The 20,136-nt window shown below is 38.4% G+C and overlaps 1 protein-coding gene across 2 annotated transcripts in view; it reads left to right on the top strand.

Moving 5' to 3' along the window:
• The window catches only part of LOC122787239 (kelch-like ECH-associated protein 1A), a 231,614-nt gene that overhangs the window by 68,537 nt on the left and 142,941 nt on the right, over positions 1 to 20,136 (top strand). For both annotated transcript variants that reach the window (XM_044053840.1, XM_044053841.1), the window contains one exon: positions 17,172 to 17,848. In XM_044053840.1, coding sequence (XP_043909775.1) covers positions 17,172 to 17,848 — 677 coding nt within the window. The remainder of the gene's footprint in view (positions 1 to 17,171; positions 17,849 to 20,136) is intronic.

Below are 20,136 nucleotides of genomic sequence, written 5' to 3' on the forward strand. Positions count from 1 at the left end.
TTGCATTAGCATGGGTGTTACTGTCTGTCATTAATCAGTAGTGGCTGCATTCCTCACTGATTACACAGAAAAAATTTGGAAGGAATAGACCAAAATGTGAGGCTAAATTACAGAAATTCTGTGAAATCAGGGATAGTTTATTTAATTTATCTTACATTTGTTAAACAGGATAGTCTGACTGAGCACTACCCATTTTCAGAAGAGGCCTGAGCAGAAAAGTCTGAAGATAAAAACAATATACACGAACAAATTCTAACATTCACAATGTAGGGAAGAATAAGATCCAAAGGAAAAGTTGGTAAACAATACTTAAAACAACTGAAAATTAAAATGAAAGGTGGGTTTATGTAGCTATATAAATAAGCAGGGTATAGAGTCACAGAAAGGAAAGATAGTTGGGCAGAAGATTAGGATAGGAAGAGGGAAGGTGAGAAAAGTATAGAATAGTGCAGGAAGAAGGAAAGGCAGAAAAGTACAGGCATAGGTCAAAGGCGTATGACTGAATAGTAGGGAAGTAAGTAAAAGAGTGAGTGAGGGATGAGGATGGTAGACAGTGTCATATACAGAGTCATGACCAGTTATTTCTCAGGTTTTTTCATTTGTTGAGAGAGGATTTTGTGTTGCTGTAACTTTGAACGCCTGGTGGAATGTAGTTCCATAACTTTGCTAAGCACAATATAACAGTTACTTGATTCAGACACTTTATCCCCCCACACATACCTATACACATATGCACTCACTCACTGACAGTAAAACTCCTGCATACTTGACAAGTGGCACTTGTAGTGTTGTTCCCACACTCATATTTTAGCAATAATCCATTACTTATTAATCAATGGGCGATTTCAACTACACCACCATTAACTGGGAAAACTACTCATGTACCAACTCCTTCACACAATGCTTTCTGGAATTCATAAACTCCAATGCCCTGGATCAACTTAACCACACCCCACCAGAGGCAACAATATCCTAGACCTAGTCATTACCGACATGAGTGACCAATGTTCCACGTGTGAAGTCAACTCCTCATTGGTCCGATCCGACCATAAGCTAATCACCCTTGATATCCACATCCTGCCCCTACTTCCCATTAAGGAAACCACGGTAAAATATTTCTCCAAAGCCAACTTCATGCTTCTTAAGACAGAAGTGGTGAACTTCATGACACCCATGCAGATGGACAATACAGTTACGACTGCTGAATCCTACACAAATGCACTCTATAAGCACTTACACAAGTGCATGGATCGTGCTATCCCAAACAGAACCAAGACGTTATCCTCCAAAAAAAGGAAGCCAATCTGGTGGTCCCCTGCCATAAACAAACTGTACAACAGAAGGAAGAAATCATTGCAAAAGAGAGTAAAATCCCATGAGTGGAGGAGCTCCCTGGTCAGCCTCAGTAAGAAGCTGAGATCCATTATAAGATCTTCCAAAGCTAGCTACGAAAACAAAATCACTACTGATTCTAAGGACAACCACAAAGCATTCTATAGCTATGTCAAGAATCTCAATGGCAACACCCAGATCTGCTCTGAGTTAGAGCACAACGGCACGGAAATTGCAGAACCAACTGATATTGCCAACATCCTAGCAGATAGGTTCAGTGCTAACTTTACCCCCCCACCCCCTAAATGGCCCATATCTATACAGGAAGAATGCAGAATTCCTGTAATCACAACTACGCAGGTAAAAGCTGCACCCTCTAAAGCCAAAAACACAGCATCCATGGGACCGGACAACATCCCAGGCTGCATTTTACACGAACTTCAGAACAAACTGGCTCCCCACCTAAGCACCATGTTCAATCATAGCCTCACATCATGCTTTGTGCCCACTGAATGGCGCACAGAAACAGTTATCCCACTCCACAGAGGAGGAGCTACCACTGATCCCGGGTACTATTGCCCTATTAGCCTGACGAGCCTGGTCTGCAAGGCCATGGAACGTATCATCATGGAACTCATAAACAAAGACATTGGTAACCTCCAAACTCTGGATCCCACCTAGTTCGGGTTTGTGAAAGGCAGATCATGCCTCCTGAACCTGATCGACTTCTTTGAGGCAGTCACCAAAGCCGTAGATGAGGGTAAGGTGGTTCACACAGCCTATCTTGACCTCGCCAAGGCTTTTGACACCATCCTCCATTGTGGAATTATAGCTAAACTCACTAAACTAGGTATAAATCCCTACATCACAAGATGGGTTGCTAGCCGGCTCACTGACAGAACCCACACTGTAAAAGTTGCACACTCCAAATCTGACCTCAAACCAGTGACAAGTGGACTACCACAGGGTTCAGTTTTAGGACCTCTCCTGTTTGGTATCTACTTCTCTGAAGTACAGGCTAACACACAAGGCCTCTGGCTAATGAAGTTCGCAGATGACTGCAAACTAGGAACCATAGTTGAGTCCCCAAATGATACGGAAATCCTACAGAAGGGCCTCGCTGAGACAGATGCCTGGTGTCAGAGCCATGGCCTCAAGCTCAGTGCCAAAAAGTGCATTGTCATCCCCTTTGGTAAAAACTCTGTACCCATGAACTACTACATAGACAGCAGTCTACTTAACACCGAATGTGTGATAAGAGAACTTGGGATCCAGGTGGACAGTAGTCTGTCCTTTGATAGTCACATCACCACAGTAGTCAGGAAGTCCTTCTACGTGGCACACCTCATCAGAAAAGGGTTCCCATCCAGGAAAAAAGAGGTCATTGTTCCCCTCTACTCGACACTCATTAGACCCATTATAGAGTACAATGCCTTTTTTGGAATGTACCTGACAAGACATCTGCAGCAGCTGGAAAGTCCACAGAAGTACCTCACAAAGAGGATTACTGGCCTCAAACAGATGCCTTACACTGACCGTCTAAAAAACTCCAGCTTTACTCCATAGCATATCGCCTACTCCAAAGTGATCTCTGCCTAACATATAAAGCTATGTCAAACCCAAAGCTGTTGGACATGCTACACCTAAAGAAATACCAATCACTCTGAGCTACACGGTCTAGGGACCTAAACCTTGTCACCACAGTAAACAGGACATGCTGGAGGGATAGATTCCTGTCCCAGAGACTTCCCATACTCTGGAACAGGCTACCCATCTGTGTCAAGCAAAGAGATCCATTAGCACTCTTCAAGAAAAATCTTGATGAGTGGATGGGAAATAGGAAATACACCCCGGGATCACTTCTGTGTCTCTCTGTTCTCGACAGTACAGCACAGGAAAATAACTTTCTTGCGGTGGCATAAACCTGGAACCTTGTTGGCTACAGGGCTTACTTACGTGAGGCTCTTGGGCTGATAGCCTAGTACCTACCTATGAACCTGTATATTTTTACTTTCGTCTTAGAAGGCTTGCCTCAGTCTGAGCTAGAAACCTAAGGCAACCTAAACCAATAGAAATCTCTCTTCACTGCTTCATTCAACAGCCCAAAGAGGCACTTTTTTCTGATGATTCTGCCTTCTGCGAGAGACTGGAGGAAATGTGATAAGATATAATTGCTGTATTCTGAGTACAGAGTAGATGTGTGAAGCTGATTTCTTTTCTTTTTCTTTCAAGTGGACCTCAGAACGTCTCAGAGCTCCATGCATGCAATGAGTTCCAATCTCAATAACAGTAATGGTAGTGGTAACGCTAAAGCTTTATTTTGTAATTTAAAAAAGAGAGAGAAAAAGTAAATAAAGAATGTATTTTTTTCTGGTTTATTCCGGGTGGGGGGGTGGCATCACAGCAGCAAGTTCCATGAGGCAACCTGCTGTGTTTGTATGTGCAACTGTCTGTGTATCTTATGATGAACCTGACTTGTTACAGACAGTGCGTGTGTGTACATGTCTTCCTATGTGTGAGATAAATGCATAACAATTCTGTATAGCTGTAAAATAAAAGTAGTTGGCTTGAAATTATCTTTCAAAAATAAGACAGAATGCATCACAAAACATTCAGACCTGTAGAGCTTTTATGCAAGGGGTCATTGACCTAAGTTTAGTAGTGGGACCATCCTCAAACTCTGCCCTGCGTCCCATCCAATCTAAAACTGCTACTGGTAGAGTCATCAGTCTGGGAAAGTTTTATATACTGAGATGTCACATATCCATTAATTCTTGCTGGCAGGGCTTTACTCCGAGCTCAGCCCTTATTGTAAGTACTTGTAACTTTCATTCTCTGTCTAAAATACAGAGCTGACCCTAGCAAAGAAGACAAGAGAGCTTATGCTGAAGTGAAGGATTTTCTTAGAAAACATGCATTTTGATCAGGTGTTTGGTATGCATTTAGTTATTCTTTTCAATAATGCTGACTTTTTTTCAGTGACAGTTTCACTCTTTGGAACCAAATAATAGCTTGCTTGTCTGTCCCTTCATCCGCATGAATTTAGTTACTTGACTGTGTGTACCCTTTTGTTATATTCTTAGGCATACCTTTCAAATGTCACGATCAGATTTTAGAAATTGTTGGTCTGTTCCGCATGCAATTTGTGGTTTCCTGGCAAAACACTGAGGATTGAAGTCTCTAAGTAGACACGCATTCAAGTTTCAGGCTTCATATCTTTCAGAAAATGCATGCTAACAGAAAACCTGTTATTCTAGCAACTTTTAAGTGTATAAGAGTAATATTTAAAGTCTGTCCCTAGGTTTCAGCCTTCCCAACCCCATTATTTTTGGTTTTGTGCAGAGTTCTTGAGCTAAGCAGTTGAGAATATGTTCTTAGGCAGTTTATCAAATTTTAGTTAATGTACTTTGGCTTGTTCTTCTGCAAGCTCTGTTACTTTAATTGGTTCTGGTGTTTCACAAGCTGTGATATGAACTTTGGCACATAATCCTTATCGAAAGGATTATTTTACACAACGATTCTTGTGCAGATGTCACGCCTGTTGTTTTTGCTTTGTCACTGTTACCCATAATATAGGGAGGAGACAGACGTATCATGCATCCCTTTCACAGTGTAGCAAGCGCCTCTAGTTTCTTTGTTCACCCAGTGGTCCCTAACCCCATGATTGTCACAAAAACAGACCGAAAAGATGACTTTTATGTAGTCATTTGGATAGCTATGTTGGCTTCATATGTAAGCCAGATAATGAGATCCTGGTCATTACATATTAACCAACACTAAGCTGATAGTTTAACAGACAAAAAAAGTTTGCAGGGCTTATTGTCTGGCTGTCAGTTCCTTTTGAGGTCTATAACAATACAATGAGGTGTCATCTGGATTATGCATCTATCCTGACAGGGATACCACATAATGACATGATACATTTAGTCTGTGATAGCCTTGTCAATTCACCCTTGTCAAAATGAGAGCATTTAATTTTACATTGGAACGCTGTGCAGCCTGAGGTTCATTTTCTACTGTCTCATTAAGACATCCTTCCAGGCTGAAGATAGTCTCTGTCCTCTGTGTAATTAATCAAGGATATGACCCTAAAACTCATTTTGACTACTATTATTACATGACACAAGCATGGAAAGAAATCCACTTCCAGTGCAGCACTGTGCATGATATGGCTTCTTATGCATAAAGACATTGCAGAGTAAACCACTGCAGTGCAGAAATGTTTTAGGTTGCAATTCAGTCCTGTCAAGCAAAGTTAAATGTATTTCACAGCAGACCACTTCATGCAAAACACTATGGAAAGAGCACACAAAAACATGAATGTTCTGTGAGTTGTACAACATCTGTCCAGTACCACTAAAGGGATCCTTCAGGCATCAGAACCACTAGCTGAATCATAGAACAGATGAGGTGCGTGGAAGGAAATACCAGCTGGGGAGACATTTTGTTTGGATTAACATTCTAGGAACTAGAGCCATCCTTGACAGACATGTAAATTCATCCATTAATTCAACCCTTTTTCACATTTTTACACATGGGATTGGGATGTTTTGATGCAAAAAGACATGTGACATCCTAGCATAAGTGGATGGTGAATCTGGACCTGCTTTTCTCTATGGGTGATTTTAATGCTCTGTTCAGTGTTCAAAAAATACATTTCAAGCCTAAACTGTATTTTTGGGTTTTAACAGTATATATATTTGAGTAAGCTGGGCATAATCAGCATTTATCAACCATTTGTCATCATGGTATGGAGATGGTGGAGTGATTTGCCAGTTTAATGTTATACTTAATGTACTGTTTCTGTTTTTGGGACTTTCTGTTTTACTGTTTTATATGACTTATTTTAGTTACAATTAAAATCTAAAAAAAAACATATCACAGAAGACTTTATTTCTTGTGGTGGAAACTTCTGGTAGTCAAATCTTGGTTCTTAAATCCTTGTTCTTACCTTCTTCTTATAGTCCTTATTAGGGTAATGTGGCGTAATAATCCTTCCTTCATGCCTAAGGTTGAAATAGCCATTTGCCAGGTTTTATCCCACAATACTTTAAATATGGAGAATATCTTCTGTAGTCAATAGATTTAAACTGATAGTCCAGATATTGGGCAGAAAGACAAACCCTATTACAAAGGGTGAGCAATTGTCTGCATCCTTCATCGAAAGCCAAGAAAAAAAAGTTATTAAAGATCATGTGCACAGAGGCAAACATGTCAGTCCATGAAAACTTTTATTTTTGTGTTCTACCATAAGGGTTTGCATTGTATTTCTTTTAATGTACACACACCAAATCTGTATTTTTAAATTTTCAATAAAGGTACTGCTTCATACGTAAACCTGCCCAATCCACCGCATATTCATGTAGAGGGCATTGTGCTTCTATGTAGATGTGCTAGTATCATTGTTGGGTCTTAAGTGTCTAATTTCTCTGAACCACAGGCCATAAGAAATAAATATCCCTTTGGTTTTGTATCAAGGTGCATTTTCTGTACAAAGCCAAATGGAACGTGTGCACTGAAGTAAGCATGACTGACTGCAATAATAAGGATTTACCAGAAAATCAAAAGGTATAAGAGACAAGTCAGCTTTCAGACAGAACAGGAAAATTTGCAGAATCCTCAGGACTAGTACAAAATGTACATACACAAACACATTTATTTAATACTTCTACTTTTGCCTATAATGCTTATGCTAAGCTTCATACATTTGTAGAGTAATATATCTTCGCTATTGTTAAACCAGGATCGTGGGCAGGAGGAATAGTATAAAAACCCAGTCTAACTTTGTCTTTCTGCTTTTCTCCCTGTTTAAATGGTCACCACAGCAGAACTCCGGTCCGCTAATGATTGGGTAGTGGATAAAATAATAAATACAGTAGTAAAAGCTCACTTTTTGGCAGTTCAGTGCTGCAGTACAGAAACAAGGGGATACACAGTAGCAATCTGTCTGCATCTGTATGAAGCGCTAGCAAGTGGATGATGCAAAAGTAAAGGGAGAAATACCAAATAAATAGAAATAGTTCCAAAGTTCAAGCAGCTCATAGGCAAAGGACAATCCAAACTTTATTTGGTTAGCGCTTTCGGAAGTTCCCTTTCTTCTAGTGACAACAAAAACTAATTTGAAACTCCCTTAAATAACAAGACATCTTCAATAAATAAATCAATAATTCAATTAGCAGACAATTATACTTTAAAATTGTATCAATTAAAAACTTTGGAATGCCAATCTTATAAGCCCAAAAGCTCAAATAGAAAGCGGAGAAAAATACACATGGATTTAGAAGTTTTTTAGAAAAGAAGTCCTGGTTATGGAAAACAGAAAATCAGTTACTGCACACCAGCTGCACGCGGTACTTTCAGTGGACTGTCAGTGGAACTGTAAGCAAGTGAGAAAAATAAGTAGTGCACATGAACTTTAATTCGTTTTGAAACGTAGTTGTAAAACTTGGAATTGTCTTTTGTATTGCAACAAATATGACAAGTTTTAAGGCGAGATGTATCATGTTCCCATTATAGCTGCCTACTGCTTCCATGGATTTTCCATAATATGTCCTTGAAGAAATGCTCTTTGGTCATCCTGAGTTCGTCATTACGCTTATGTGTAGATAGTAAGGTTTAAACTACTAACTCCTTGGTGCTTAGTTTCTTGTCCCTCACCATTGAGTATATTCCCTCTATCACACATGATGACTCTAAACTAAGGGAACTGGTCCCCTCAAGGAATCAAACTTTATCCAGCATGGTAAAACAAGCCGTTTCTGGCTGTGAGTGGGGTCTCAGCCTTCCTATTCTCCATGTAGGGTATTTGTTTTCTGTAACCCTTTTGTTTCGCTTATTCTAGGTTAGTAGTTACAAGTATTTATCATAAAGATCACAGTTTCATTTTTCATTATTTGTTTATTTTTTCCCTTCTTGAAGATGGCACAACCTGAGAGAGAGAGTAGAACAAAAAGGACTTATATTTAAGAATATAAAGCCTGGACAATTAGGATTCCTTAAGGGGCTGAGAGAAAACCACTTAGAATGGGAATTTCTAAGAAGTGCAAGCTGGATGCAACCTTTAGGACTAAGTGTTCCTTCAAGGATACATTTTACACAGTTATCACAGGTATTTTTCCACAGTACGGCCAAGCAAATTCAAGTGGATTTGATCTTGGGATGTCCTATATGGCCACACAGCTGAAGCTTTCTCCACTCTTTCGTGACACTCACTGTAATGGTGCATTTTTTTGAAAACATCTGGTTACGCGAGAATATAAACAGTGTCCAGTTTACTCTAGCATATGTACCTAAACCTTGTTAAACCACAAGTAACAAAAATCACTCACACGGTCTAGGGACCTAAACCTTGTCACCACAGTAAACAGGACATGCTGGAGGGATAGATTCCTGTCCCAGAGACTTCCCATACTCTGGAACAGGCTACCCATCTGTGTCAAGCAAAGGTCTTCATTAGCACTCTTCAAGAAAAATCTTGATGAGTGGATGGGAAATAGGAAATACACCCTGGGGATCACTTCTGTGTCTCTGCTCGACAGTAGCACAGGAAAATAACTTTCTTGGGTGGCATAAACCTGGGTACCTTGTTGGTTAGGCTTACGTAGGCTCTTGGGCTGATAGCCTAGTACCTACCTATGAACCTGTATATTTTACTTTCGTCTTAGGCTGCCTCAGTCTGAGCTAGAAACCTAAGGCAACCTAAACCAATAGAAATCTCTCTTCACTGCTTCATTCAACAGCCCAAAGAGGCACTTTTTTCTGATGATTCTGCCTTCTGCGAGAGACTGGAGGAAATGTGATAAGATATAATTGCTGTATTCTGAGTACAGAGTAGATGTGTGAAGCTGATTTCTTTTCTTTTTCTTACAAGTGGACCTCAGAATGTCTCAGAGCTCCATGCATGCAATGAGTTCCAATCTCAATAACAGTAATGGTAGTGGTAACGCTAAAGCTTTATTTTGTAATTTAAAAAAGAGAGAGAAAAAGTAAATAAAGAATGTATTTTTTTCTGGTTTATTCCGGGTGGGGGGGGGTGGCATCACAGCAGCAGGTTCCATGAGGCAACCTGCTGTGTTTGTATGTGCAACTGTCTGTGTATCTTATGATGAACCTGACTTGTTACAGACAGTGCGTGTGTGTACATGTCTTCCTATGTGTGAGATAAATGCATAACAATTCTGTATAGCTGTAAAATAAAAGTAGTTGGCTTGAAATTATCTTTCAAAAATAAGACAGAATGCATCACAAAACATTCAGACCTGTAGAGCTTTTATGCAAGGGGTCATTGACCTAAGTTTAGTAGTGGGACCATCCTCAAACTCTGCCCTGCGTCCCATCCAATCTAAAACTGCTACTGGTAGAGTCGTCAGTCTGGGAAAGTTTTATATACTGAGATGTTCACATATCCATTAATTCTTGCTGGCAGGGCTTTACTCCGAGCTCAGCCCTTATTGTAAGTACTTGTAACTTTCATTCTCTGTCTAAAATACAGAGCTGACCCTAGCAAAGAAGACAAGAGAGCTTATGCTGAAGTGAAGGATTTTCTTAGAAAACATGCATTTTGATCAGGTGTTTGGTATGCATTTAGTTATTCTTTTCAATAATGCTGACTTTTTTTCAGTGTCAATTTCACTCTTTGGAACCAAATAATAGCTTGCTTGTCTGTCCCTTCATCCGCATGAATTTAGTTACTTCACTGTGTGTACCCTTTTGTTATATTCTTAGGCATACCTTTCAAATGTCCCGATCAGATTTTAGAAATTGTTGGTCTGTTCCGCATGCAATTTGTGGTTTCCTGGCAAAACACTGAGGATTGAAGTCTCTAAGTAGACACACATTCAAGTTTCAGGCTTCATATCTTTCAGAAAATGCATGCTAACAGAAAACCTGTTATTCTAGCAACTTTTAAGTGTATAAGAGAATATATAAAGTCTGTCCCTAGGTTTCAGCCTCCCCAACCCCGTTATTTTTGGTTTTGTGCAGAGTTCTTGAGCTAAGCATTTGAGAATATGTTCTTAGGCAGTTTATCAAATTTTAGTTAATGTACTTTGGCTTGTTCTTCTGCAAGCTCTGTTACTTTAATTGGTTCTGGTGTTTCACAAGCTGTGATATGAACTTTGGCACATAATCCTTATCGAAAGGATTATTTTACACAACGATTCTTGTGCAGATGTCACGCCTGTTGTTTTTGCTTTGTCACTGTTACCCATAATATAGGGAGGAGACAGACGTATCATGCATCCCTTTCACAGTGTAGCAAGAGCCTCTAGTTTCTTTGTTCACCCAGTGGTCCCTAACCCCCATGATTGTCACAAAAACAGACCGAAAAGATGACTTTTATGTAGTCATTTGGATACCTATGTTGGCTTCATATGTAAGCCAGATAATGAGATCCTGGTCATTACATATTAACCAACACTAAGCTGATAGTTTAACAGACAAAAAAAGTTTGCAGGGCTTATTGTCTGGCTGTCAGTTCCTTTTGAGGTCTATAACAATACAATGAGGTGTCATCTGGATTATGCATCTATCCTGACAGTGATACCACATAATGACATGATACATTTAGTCTGTGATAGCCCTGTCAAATCACCCTTGTCAAAATGAGAGCATTTAATTTTACATTGGAACTCTGTGCAGCCTGTGGTTCATTTTCTGCTGTCTCATTAAGACATCCTTCCAGGCTGAAGATAGTCTCTGTCCTCTGTGTACTTAATCAAGGATATGACCCTAAAACTCATTTTGACTACTATTATTACATGACACAAGCATGGAAAGAAATCCACTTCCAGTGCAGCACTGTGCATGATATGGCTTCTTATGCATAAAGACATTGCAGAGTAAACCACTGCAGTGCAGAAATGTTTTAGGTTGCAATTCAGTCCTGTCAAGCAAAGTTAAATGTATTTCACAGCAGACCACTTCATGCAAAACACTATAGAAAGAGCATACAAAAACATAAATGTTCTGTAAGTTGTACAACATCTGTCCAGTACCACTAAAGGGATCCTTCAGGCATCAGAACCACTAGCTGAATCATAGAACAGATGAGGTGCATGGAAGGAAATACCAGCTGGGGAGACATTTTGTTTGGATTAACATTCTAGGAACTAGAGCCATCCTTGACAGACATGTAAATTCATCCATTAATTCAACCCCTTTTCACATTTTTACACATGGGGTTGGGATGTTTTGATGCAAAAAGACATGTGACATCCTAGCATAAGTGGATGGTGAATCTGGACCTGCTTTTCTCTATGGGTGATTTTAATGCTCTGTTCAGTGTTCAAAAAATACATTTCAAGCCTAAACTGTATTTTTGGGTTTTAACAGTATATATATTTAAGAGTAAGCTGGGCATAATCAGCATTTATCAACCATTTGTCATCATGGTATGGAGATGGTGGAGTGATTTGCCAGTTTAATGTTATACTTAATGTACTGTTTCTGTTTTTGGGACTTTCTGTTTTACTGTTTTATATGACTTATTTTAGTTACAATTAAAATCTAAAAAAACAACATATCACAGAAGACTTTATTTCTTGTGGTGGAAACTTCTGGTAGTCAAATCTTGGTTCTTAAATCCTTGTTCTTACCTTCTTCTTATAGTCCTTATTAGGGTAATGTGCTTTTGCGTAACAATCCTTCCTTCATGCCTAAGGTTGAAATAGCCATTTGCCAGGTTTTATCCCACAATACTTTAAATATGGAGAATATCTTCTGTAGTCAATAGATTTAAACTGATAGTCCAGATATTGGGCAGAAAGACAAACCCTATTACAAAGGGTGAGCAATTGTCTGCATCCTTCATCGAAAGCCAAGAAAAAAAAAAGTTATTAAAGATCATGTGCACAGAGGCAAAATGTCAGTCCATGAAAACTTTTTATTTTTGTGTTCTACCATAAGGGTTACATTGTATTTCTTTAATGTACACACCAAATCTGTATTTTTTAAATTTTTTTCAATAAAGGTACTGCTTCATACGTAAACCTGCCCAATCCACCGCATATTCATGTAGAGGGCATTGTGCTTCTATGTAGATGTGCTAGTATCATTGTTGGGGTCTTAAGTGTCCAATTTCTGAACCACAGGCCATAAGAAATAAATATCCCTTTGTTTTGTATCAAGGTGCATTTTCTGTACAAAAAAAAAAATGGAACGTGCACTGCGAAGCATGACTGACTGCAATACTAAGTGATTTACCAGAAAATCAAAGGTATAAGAGACAAGTCAGCTAGACAGAACAGGAAAATTTGCAGAACTCAGGACAGTACAAATGTACATACACAAACACATTTATTTACTTACTTGCCTATAATGCTTGCTGCTTCACATTTGTAGAGTAATATATCTTTTATTGTTAAACCAGGATCGTGGGCAGAGGAATAGTATAAACCCAGTCTAACTTGTCTTTCTGCTTTTCCTGGTTGGGGGTCGCCACAGCAGAACTCCGGTCCGCTAATGATTGGCAGTGGATAAACACAATACAGTAGTAAAAGCTCACTTTTTTTGGCAGTTCAGTGCTGCAGTACAGAAACAAGGATACACAGTAGCAATCTGTCTGCATCATGAAAGCAGCAAGTGTGATGATGCAAAGTAAAGGGAGAAATACCAAATAAATGAAATAACCAAGTTAAGCAGCTCCAGGCAAAGGACAATCCAAACTTTATTTGGTTAGCGCTTTCGGAAGTTCCTTCTTCAGACAACAAAACACAATTTGAAACTCCCTTAAATAACAAGACATCTTCAATAAATAAATCAATAATTCAATTAGCAGACAATTATACTTTAAAATTGTATCAATTAAAAACTTTGAATGCCAATCTTATAAGCCCAAAAGCTCAACAGAAAGCGGAGAAAAATACACATGGATTTAGAAGTTTTTTTTTTTTTTAGAAAAGAAGTCCTGGTTATGGAAAACAGAAAATCAGTTACTGCACACCAGCTGCACTGTACTTTCAGACTGTCAGTGGAACTGTAAGCAAGTGAGAAAAAAAATAACAGTGCACATGAACTTTAATTCGTTTCGAAACGGTTGTAAAACTGAATTGTCTTTTGTATTGCAACAAATATGACAAGTTTTAAGGGATGTATCATGTTCCATTATAGCTGCCACTGCTTCCATGGATTTTCCATAATATGTCCTTGAAGAAATGCTCTTTGGTCATCCTGGAGTCTGCTTACGCTATGGTAGATAGTTTAAACTACAACTCCTTGGTGCTTAGTTTCTTGTCCCTCACCATTGAGTATATTCCCTCAAGCACACATGACATCTAAACTAAGGGAACTGTCCCTCAAGGAATCAAACTATCCACATGGTAAAACAAGCCTTTGTCAGGAGTGGGGTCTAGCCTTCCTATTCTCCATGTAGGGGTATTTGTTTTCTGTAACCCTTTTGTTTATTATTCTTAGTTGTAGTTATGCTATTTATCATAAAGATCACAGCCATTTTTCATTATTTGTTTATTTTTTTTTCCCTTCTTGAAGATGGCACAACCTGAGAGAGAGAGAACAGTATGGACTTATATTTAAGAATATAAAGCCTGGACAATTAGACCTTAAGGGGCTGAGAGAAAACCACTTAATGTAATTTCTAAGAAGTGCAAGCTGGATGCAACCTTTAGGACTAAGTGTTCCTTCAAGGATACATTTTACACAGTTATCACAGGTATTTTTCCACAGTACGGCCACCCAAGTGGATTGATCTTGGGATATGTCCTATATGGCCACACAGCTGAAGCTTTCCACTCTCAGACACTCACTGTAATGGTGCATTTTTTTTTGAAAACATCTGGTTACAGGAATATAAACAGTGTCCATTCTCTTGACTTTTTCTCCTTTTGGGTTTTTTCACTTGATCAAAAACTGAAGTATTCCTGCGGTCATTGCAAAATTTTGTTAATGGGTTTGCAAAGTTTAAGCAGTGCTGAACGGTTGTAATACCTGCAGCATTAGATCTGTTTCTCAGCTTGAGCTCTTTTGAAAGAGCCAGCCTTATGGGCAGTACCTGTAACTTTTGTTCAGTATGTTTCTCAAATGCATGTTTCAGTTTTATTTCCTAGGTGAGGGGAACATCCTTTACACTCTAAGCAGTTAAATTCTGCCTTTTCTGACTTTCTGAGGTCCCATTTATGGCTCTGGAAGTAAGAAGCAAAATATTCCCCTGGTGTGACCACTACTTATTAAAAAAGGGAAAGTAAGGTGCAAGTTATATGCTTAAAATCCAATTGCACGCGTCCTCATTATGGTACGGTTAATTTCTCTTTAAGGTATTCGGGGCTTTTTTATTTTACATGGGGAGAACACAGATTAGCTTGCACATAAAGGACAACTGCATCCAGAAATTAAAAATAAAATGTGTGTGTATATATATATATATATATATATATATATATATATATATATATATATATATATATATATATATATATATATATATATATATATGGGTCTACGTCGTAACAACAAAAGACGAGAAAAATGAAACACAGAACACCGAGATGAAAACAACGAAACCCCAGAACACCGAAAAACACATAAGTTTACAAAACACACAAAAACACACACACAACTGCCCCACACTACTAAACAAAACACCCTACACTAACGATAGGCAGTGGGGCAAGCCCCCCTGCACCCCCCACTTGGGAGGCTGCACCCTCCACCCCCTACTTTAATATTCTAACTCTGAGATCGCACAGACACACAAGGCAAACACACACACAGTACAATCCCTCGCACATTCACACTACAGTCACAACACACACTTACATACAGCATTTCCCATCACAAATACACTCACACACACTTACCTACAGCAGAATACAAAAAGTGCTAATTCAAACTCCCGTAACATCGGGATTTTGAATTTCGTGCTTTTTGGTTTTCTGCGGTTTCGTTGTTTTCGTCTCGGCATTCCGGATTTTGATCTTCTAGTCTTTCGTCCAACTCAAGTAGACCCATAAATATATATATATATATATATATATATATATATATATATATATATGTGTGTATCAATGTATTCTATTTTAATGTATTAAATTAAAAATAAAATGTCACTGTCGCTTGTCCGGTCAGAATGAAACAGATGAACGGTTGTGGGTTCAGTTCAAGCAGCTTTATTACACACAAACACATTAGGAATGAGGCTTTGTAATGTAAACTTAAATAAACTTATAAACAGACTACTACACTCATACATATTAACACTCTGACTGTTCTCTCAAAATGACACTGCTGCCTGCACGTGCTCACCATTTATATGTACAGGCCTACATTTGGAAATGTTTCTTAATGGAACACACACACACTCTGTTCTACAGTCACTATATATTTTTTTTCCAGTATTAATGTGCATGCATAACTGCTTGACTTTTTTTTTTTAATTTGCTAGTTCCCAGAATGGGCTAAAGAGGCTACCTTATTGATGTAATCACTCTATCTCTTCAATAGCTTACATCACTGAGGCATGTTTTTAGACTGCAGCTGACGGAAGTGTAATTGCTTTTCATGCTTAGCTATGATTTTGCCCGAGTTCTTTTTACACCATCCCTTTAAAATCATTGTTAAATATAGCTAATTGTTAAGCTTAGAACAGTTGGTAATGTATTTGTCTTTGTTCAGGATTAGAACTTGTAGTTCTAGGCTCGCTTTCTAGCTGAGGGGTGAAGTTGGTTTTATAAGACTTAAGGACAATGTACACTTGGGCTTTCATTGCCATATACATTTAGGTTTAAGATGTGTTGCTGTCTGTAGGCTTATTGAGAGACCTGCCTAACTCGTTTGTTTTTTTTATGGACGCACATTTACTTAGGTATAGCTTTCCCTTCCCTATTCATTGACTTGATTCAGACAAAAACAGCATACAAGATGGTACAAATGCTGTGGCAAACAGGAGCATGAACTAATATGAAATGCTTCAGACAATAAAAATGATATGCAAAAAAAGTGCAGGAGGAGGACTGGACAAAAGAATTGAGAAAAAATTTAAAATTCCTTTTTTTCTTTGCAGATGAAACTTCTAGAGTAGAATAGCAGGAAGGAATAGTACATTTGTGATTAAAATTTGCATGAACCACCAAAAGTAAACATACTTAAACATTTAGTGCATTGAAAGCACTTAAAAATAATCACATCCTATGCAACTCATTGTTACGGAGGGCTACTCCCTGAATCGTTAATCTTCCACTAAGACTGTTGTAGTAGTCGTGGCTGAGACAACGGTGTAAGTGCAGACACAGTCAAGTATCCTTCATCGAATGAATGGAGAAAAATAATCTGTTGCATTTGCTATGTAACCAGTTATAGAACTGGTTTCCTTTTACGTCCCTTGTACCGTTAGAAAGCCATTTCTAATATAAGGTAGTGCTTTCTGCATGACTCATTTCCTAGGCTAGTAACTGCTCGGTTTGTTTTCGCCTCATATGGTGTCAGCATTGTGCTGTTGTAGTGACATCAGAAATGTCTTTGCTGGGCAGTTGCTGAGTTGCACTGGGCATCAGTTATCTCATAATCTATAAAGTCAATGTGTTTGTGCAAGTATTGATGGAACAGCACAAGAAAGGACCTATATGTAATGATTTCCAGAACAACATTATGCACATATTAGCATTGACAAATGGACTTATTGTTGTACAGAGGTAGAACAAAACCAAATGTTTTAACATAGCAGACTACAGTTTAAATACTTATAATCTGGTGCTGTTGATGACATGTAGTAGATTTTTAAAAACAAGAAATACTGGTAAATGTTTACAACTCTGCCAAAGAACATAAAACATAAATTGTCTGTGATTACCTGAGGTAATATATCTTGATTTTTTTTAAATGCTTTAAAGGTGGTAAAAGAGGAAGAATTCTTGAACTTGTCACACTGTGCATTGGTGGATCTCATAAGCCAAGAGAATCTCCTTGTTCTGTGTGAGTCTGAAGTTTACAATGCATGCATTGAATGGGTCCGCTGGGACATAGACAACAGAGCACAATACTTTCATGCACTTTTGAATGCAGTTCATCTTTACTCTTTGCCACCGAAGTTTTTGAAGATCCAGCTTCAACACTGTCCAATTCTGCACAAAGCAGACACCTGCCGTGACTATTTATCTAGGATTTTCCAAGATATGGCACTCCGTAAATCTCTTCCTCCCACAAAACTACGGGGCAATCAACTTATTTATGTAGCAGGTGGCTACCTTCAGCATTCTTTGACTTCCATGGTGGCTTACAATCCAAGGACAGAGGAGTGGGTGACACTAATGGATATGCCAGCTCCAAGAAGTGGCCTTGGAGCCTGTGTTCTTTTTGGACTTTTTTATGCAGTTGGTGGTAGAAATAACTCACTTAATGAAAACACTGATTCCAAATCATTACACTGCTTCAACCCAATGACAAACCAGTGGAGTACAAGAGCAGACATGACCGTGCCCAGGAACCGTGTAGGGGTGGCAGCGGTTGATGGTTTTATTTATGCTGTTGGGGGTTCATCTGGATCTGCTCATCACAACAGTGTTGAAAAGTAAGTACTGATAATAGTGAACAGATATCCTATTCTTTTAGGTGAATGTAATTCATGATACAATATTAAAACTAAAGTATAATAGTCCATGTTTGCTCCAGACTGAAGTAAGAAAACAAACCATGATCTATTAAACAGTCACAGATTTGTTTTGTCAGAAACTGCAGGGCGTTGCTGAGAATTCCTTGTTGCTTCCAGTAATCAGTTAGCTGACATTTAATGAAACAGAGTACTTGTAACTGTTTTTCTAAAATATTTTTTATTAACAGATTATTTGAAATTTTTGGTCAAATGTTTTTGATATATTAAGTTAAATTATCCTCAAAGGAAGGCATTGAGCTATACACAAGTACCTATACTTTGGCAAAAGTTATTGAAAATTGACTTGAAAGTGCCAAGTTGCAGAATCAGCTCTGCTAGCAAATGGGAGGCAAAATTACCAATCTTACAAGAATAAGTATATGTGTTTACCCGTGATATTTAATACTAAGTGCTTTGCATCTAGAAAAGTCCGTCATTACTACCCATTTCCCCTTCTGTCTTTCTGCAATCTGCCCTGAGTTTGCCAAAGCCATAGTATGCAGGTTGGAAGTGCAGATCTCGTTTAAAGGAGGGAAACATAGGTATTTACAGCTTCTTTCATCCTCTTTGGGTCATCTGATGATCTGGACTTCTTCAAACCAGTATTTATTTTTAAAGCCAGTCAATTTTTTTTAAAGAACACTTTTACAATTTAGCTCCATAAATAAAATAAGAAAATCTCAGCAGACCTTAAAAAGTTTAAAGGGCATGTCTTGCACAGTGTCATTCCAAATATAATCATCGTGTTGCTACTGTATTGGCAGTGGGAGATGATTAGGGGACCCTTCATAGTAAAAGTAATGTCTTTCGGCTTTTCCCAGTTAGGGGTCGCCACAGCAGAACTCTGGTCCGCTAATGATTGGCAGTGGATTTTTACGGTGCCGAGTTGCCAGCCCGACACCCAACCTTCAAAGTAGGCACACCCATTCACGCTCGCACCTACCTGCATGTCTTTAACGTCACTTGACCGTGGGGAGGACATGCAGACTCCACACAGAATGTGCTCCAGCCGAGAATCAAACGGGAGAACCTCTTGCTGTGAGGCAATAACGCTAACCGCTGCACCACCGCAGCCTTCATTAGGGGACCTTTCATACAATGGGGAATTATAACACTCATTTCATAGCTTGGGAGGATGGCAGCTTAGCAGAATCACAACTTCCAAGTTTCCATGATGAATCAAAAAAAGGTAGGAAAATAAAATAACAGACATTCGTGGTGTGTCTAAGAGTCTAGAAATCCAAAGGGAAACAAAGAGGATGAAATTAATATAGATCCATAACAAAAGAAAAACATGTTCGATCAGTTATCAGAGGAATGAAAATTGTTACCAGAAGGTGTAAAATATCTAAGGCATGCTAAAAAAGTGAAAGGAAGAAAGCTTCCTAAAAATTAAGGGAATTTACAGCGGGGGAGAACGTCTTGCAATGGAAGTGCAAACTGGCCCTCAGGCAGCACTATGTTTTGGTAATGGGAAGAACAGAAGCATGTAGGTTAGTGGTTCAGCAGCAAAGAACACACTATACAAGATGTGCAAAAACAGTTAAAATTAGGAAATTTTGGTATCCTTCGGGCCTCTGAATTTTCCAGCAAGCATAGGAAACATATAGAAAATCTTTAGTTTTCAAAAAATGGAGGGAGGGGTGTGTATGTGATCCTAAGTCATATTGAAGTAATTCCGGGATGGTTAAAGAGAAAACAGGAACCTGAACATATCTGTGTGTGTGTGTGTGTGTGTGTGTATATATATATATATATATATATATATATATATATATATATGTGTATATATATATATATATATATATATATATATATATATATATATATGCGTGTGTGTGTGTGTATATATATATATATATATATATATATATGTATATGTATGTGTGTGTGTGTGTGTGTGTGTATATATATATATATATATATATATATATATATATATATATATATATATATATATATATATATATATCCAGATATATATACATATATATATGTACATATATATATATATGCACACATGTGGGTCTGCTTATAAATCTCGTAGCCCATAATACCAACGTTCAAAACTTCGAGACAGTACCGGCAGGAACATAATCATGAACGGCTGAAGTTTCTCAGGGCAAGTGAACACTTACCCAGCATGTAGAAATATGCCCTTTTCTCCACTGTAGTGCGATCCTGGAGTTGGTATATAGTTAGGGGGG

Source organism: Protopterus annectens, chromosome 13.part0, assembly GCF_019279795.1.
Source record: "Protopterus annectens isolate FY-2018-M chromosome 13.part0, PAN1.0, whole genome shotgun sequence".
Lineage (NCBI taxonomy): Eukaryota > Metazoa > Chordata > Ceratodontiformes > Protopteridae > Protopterus > Protopterus annectens.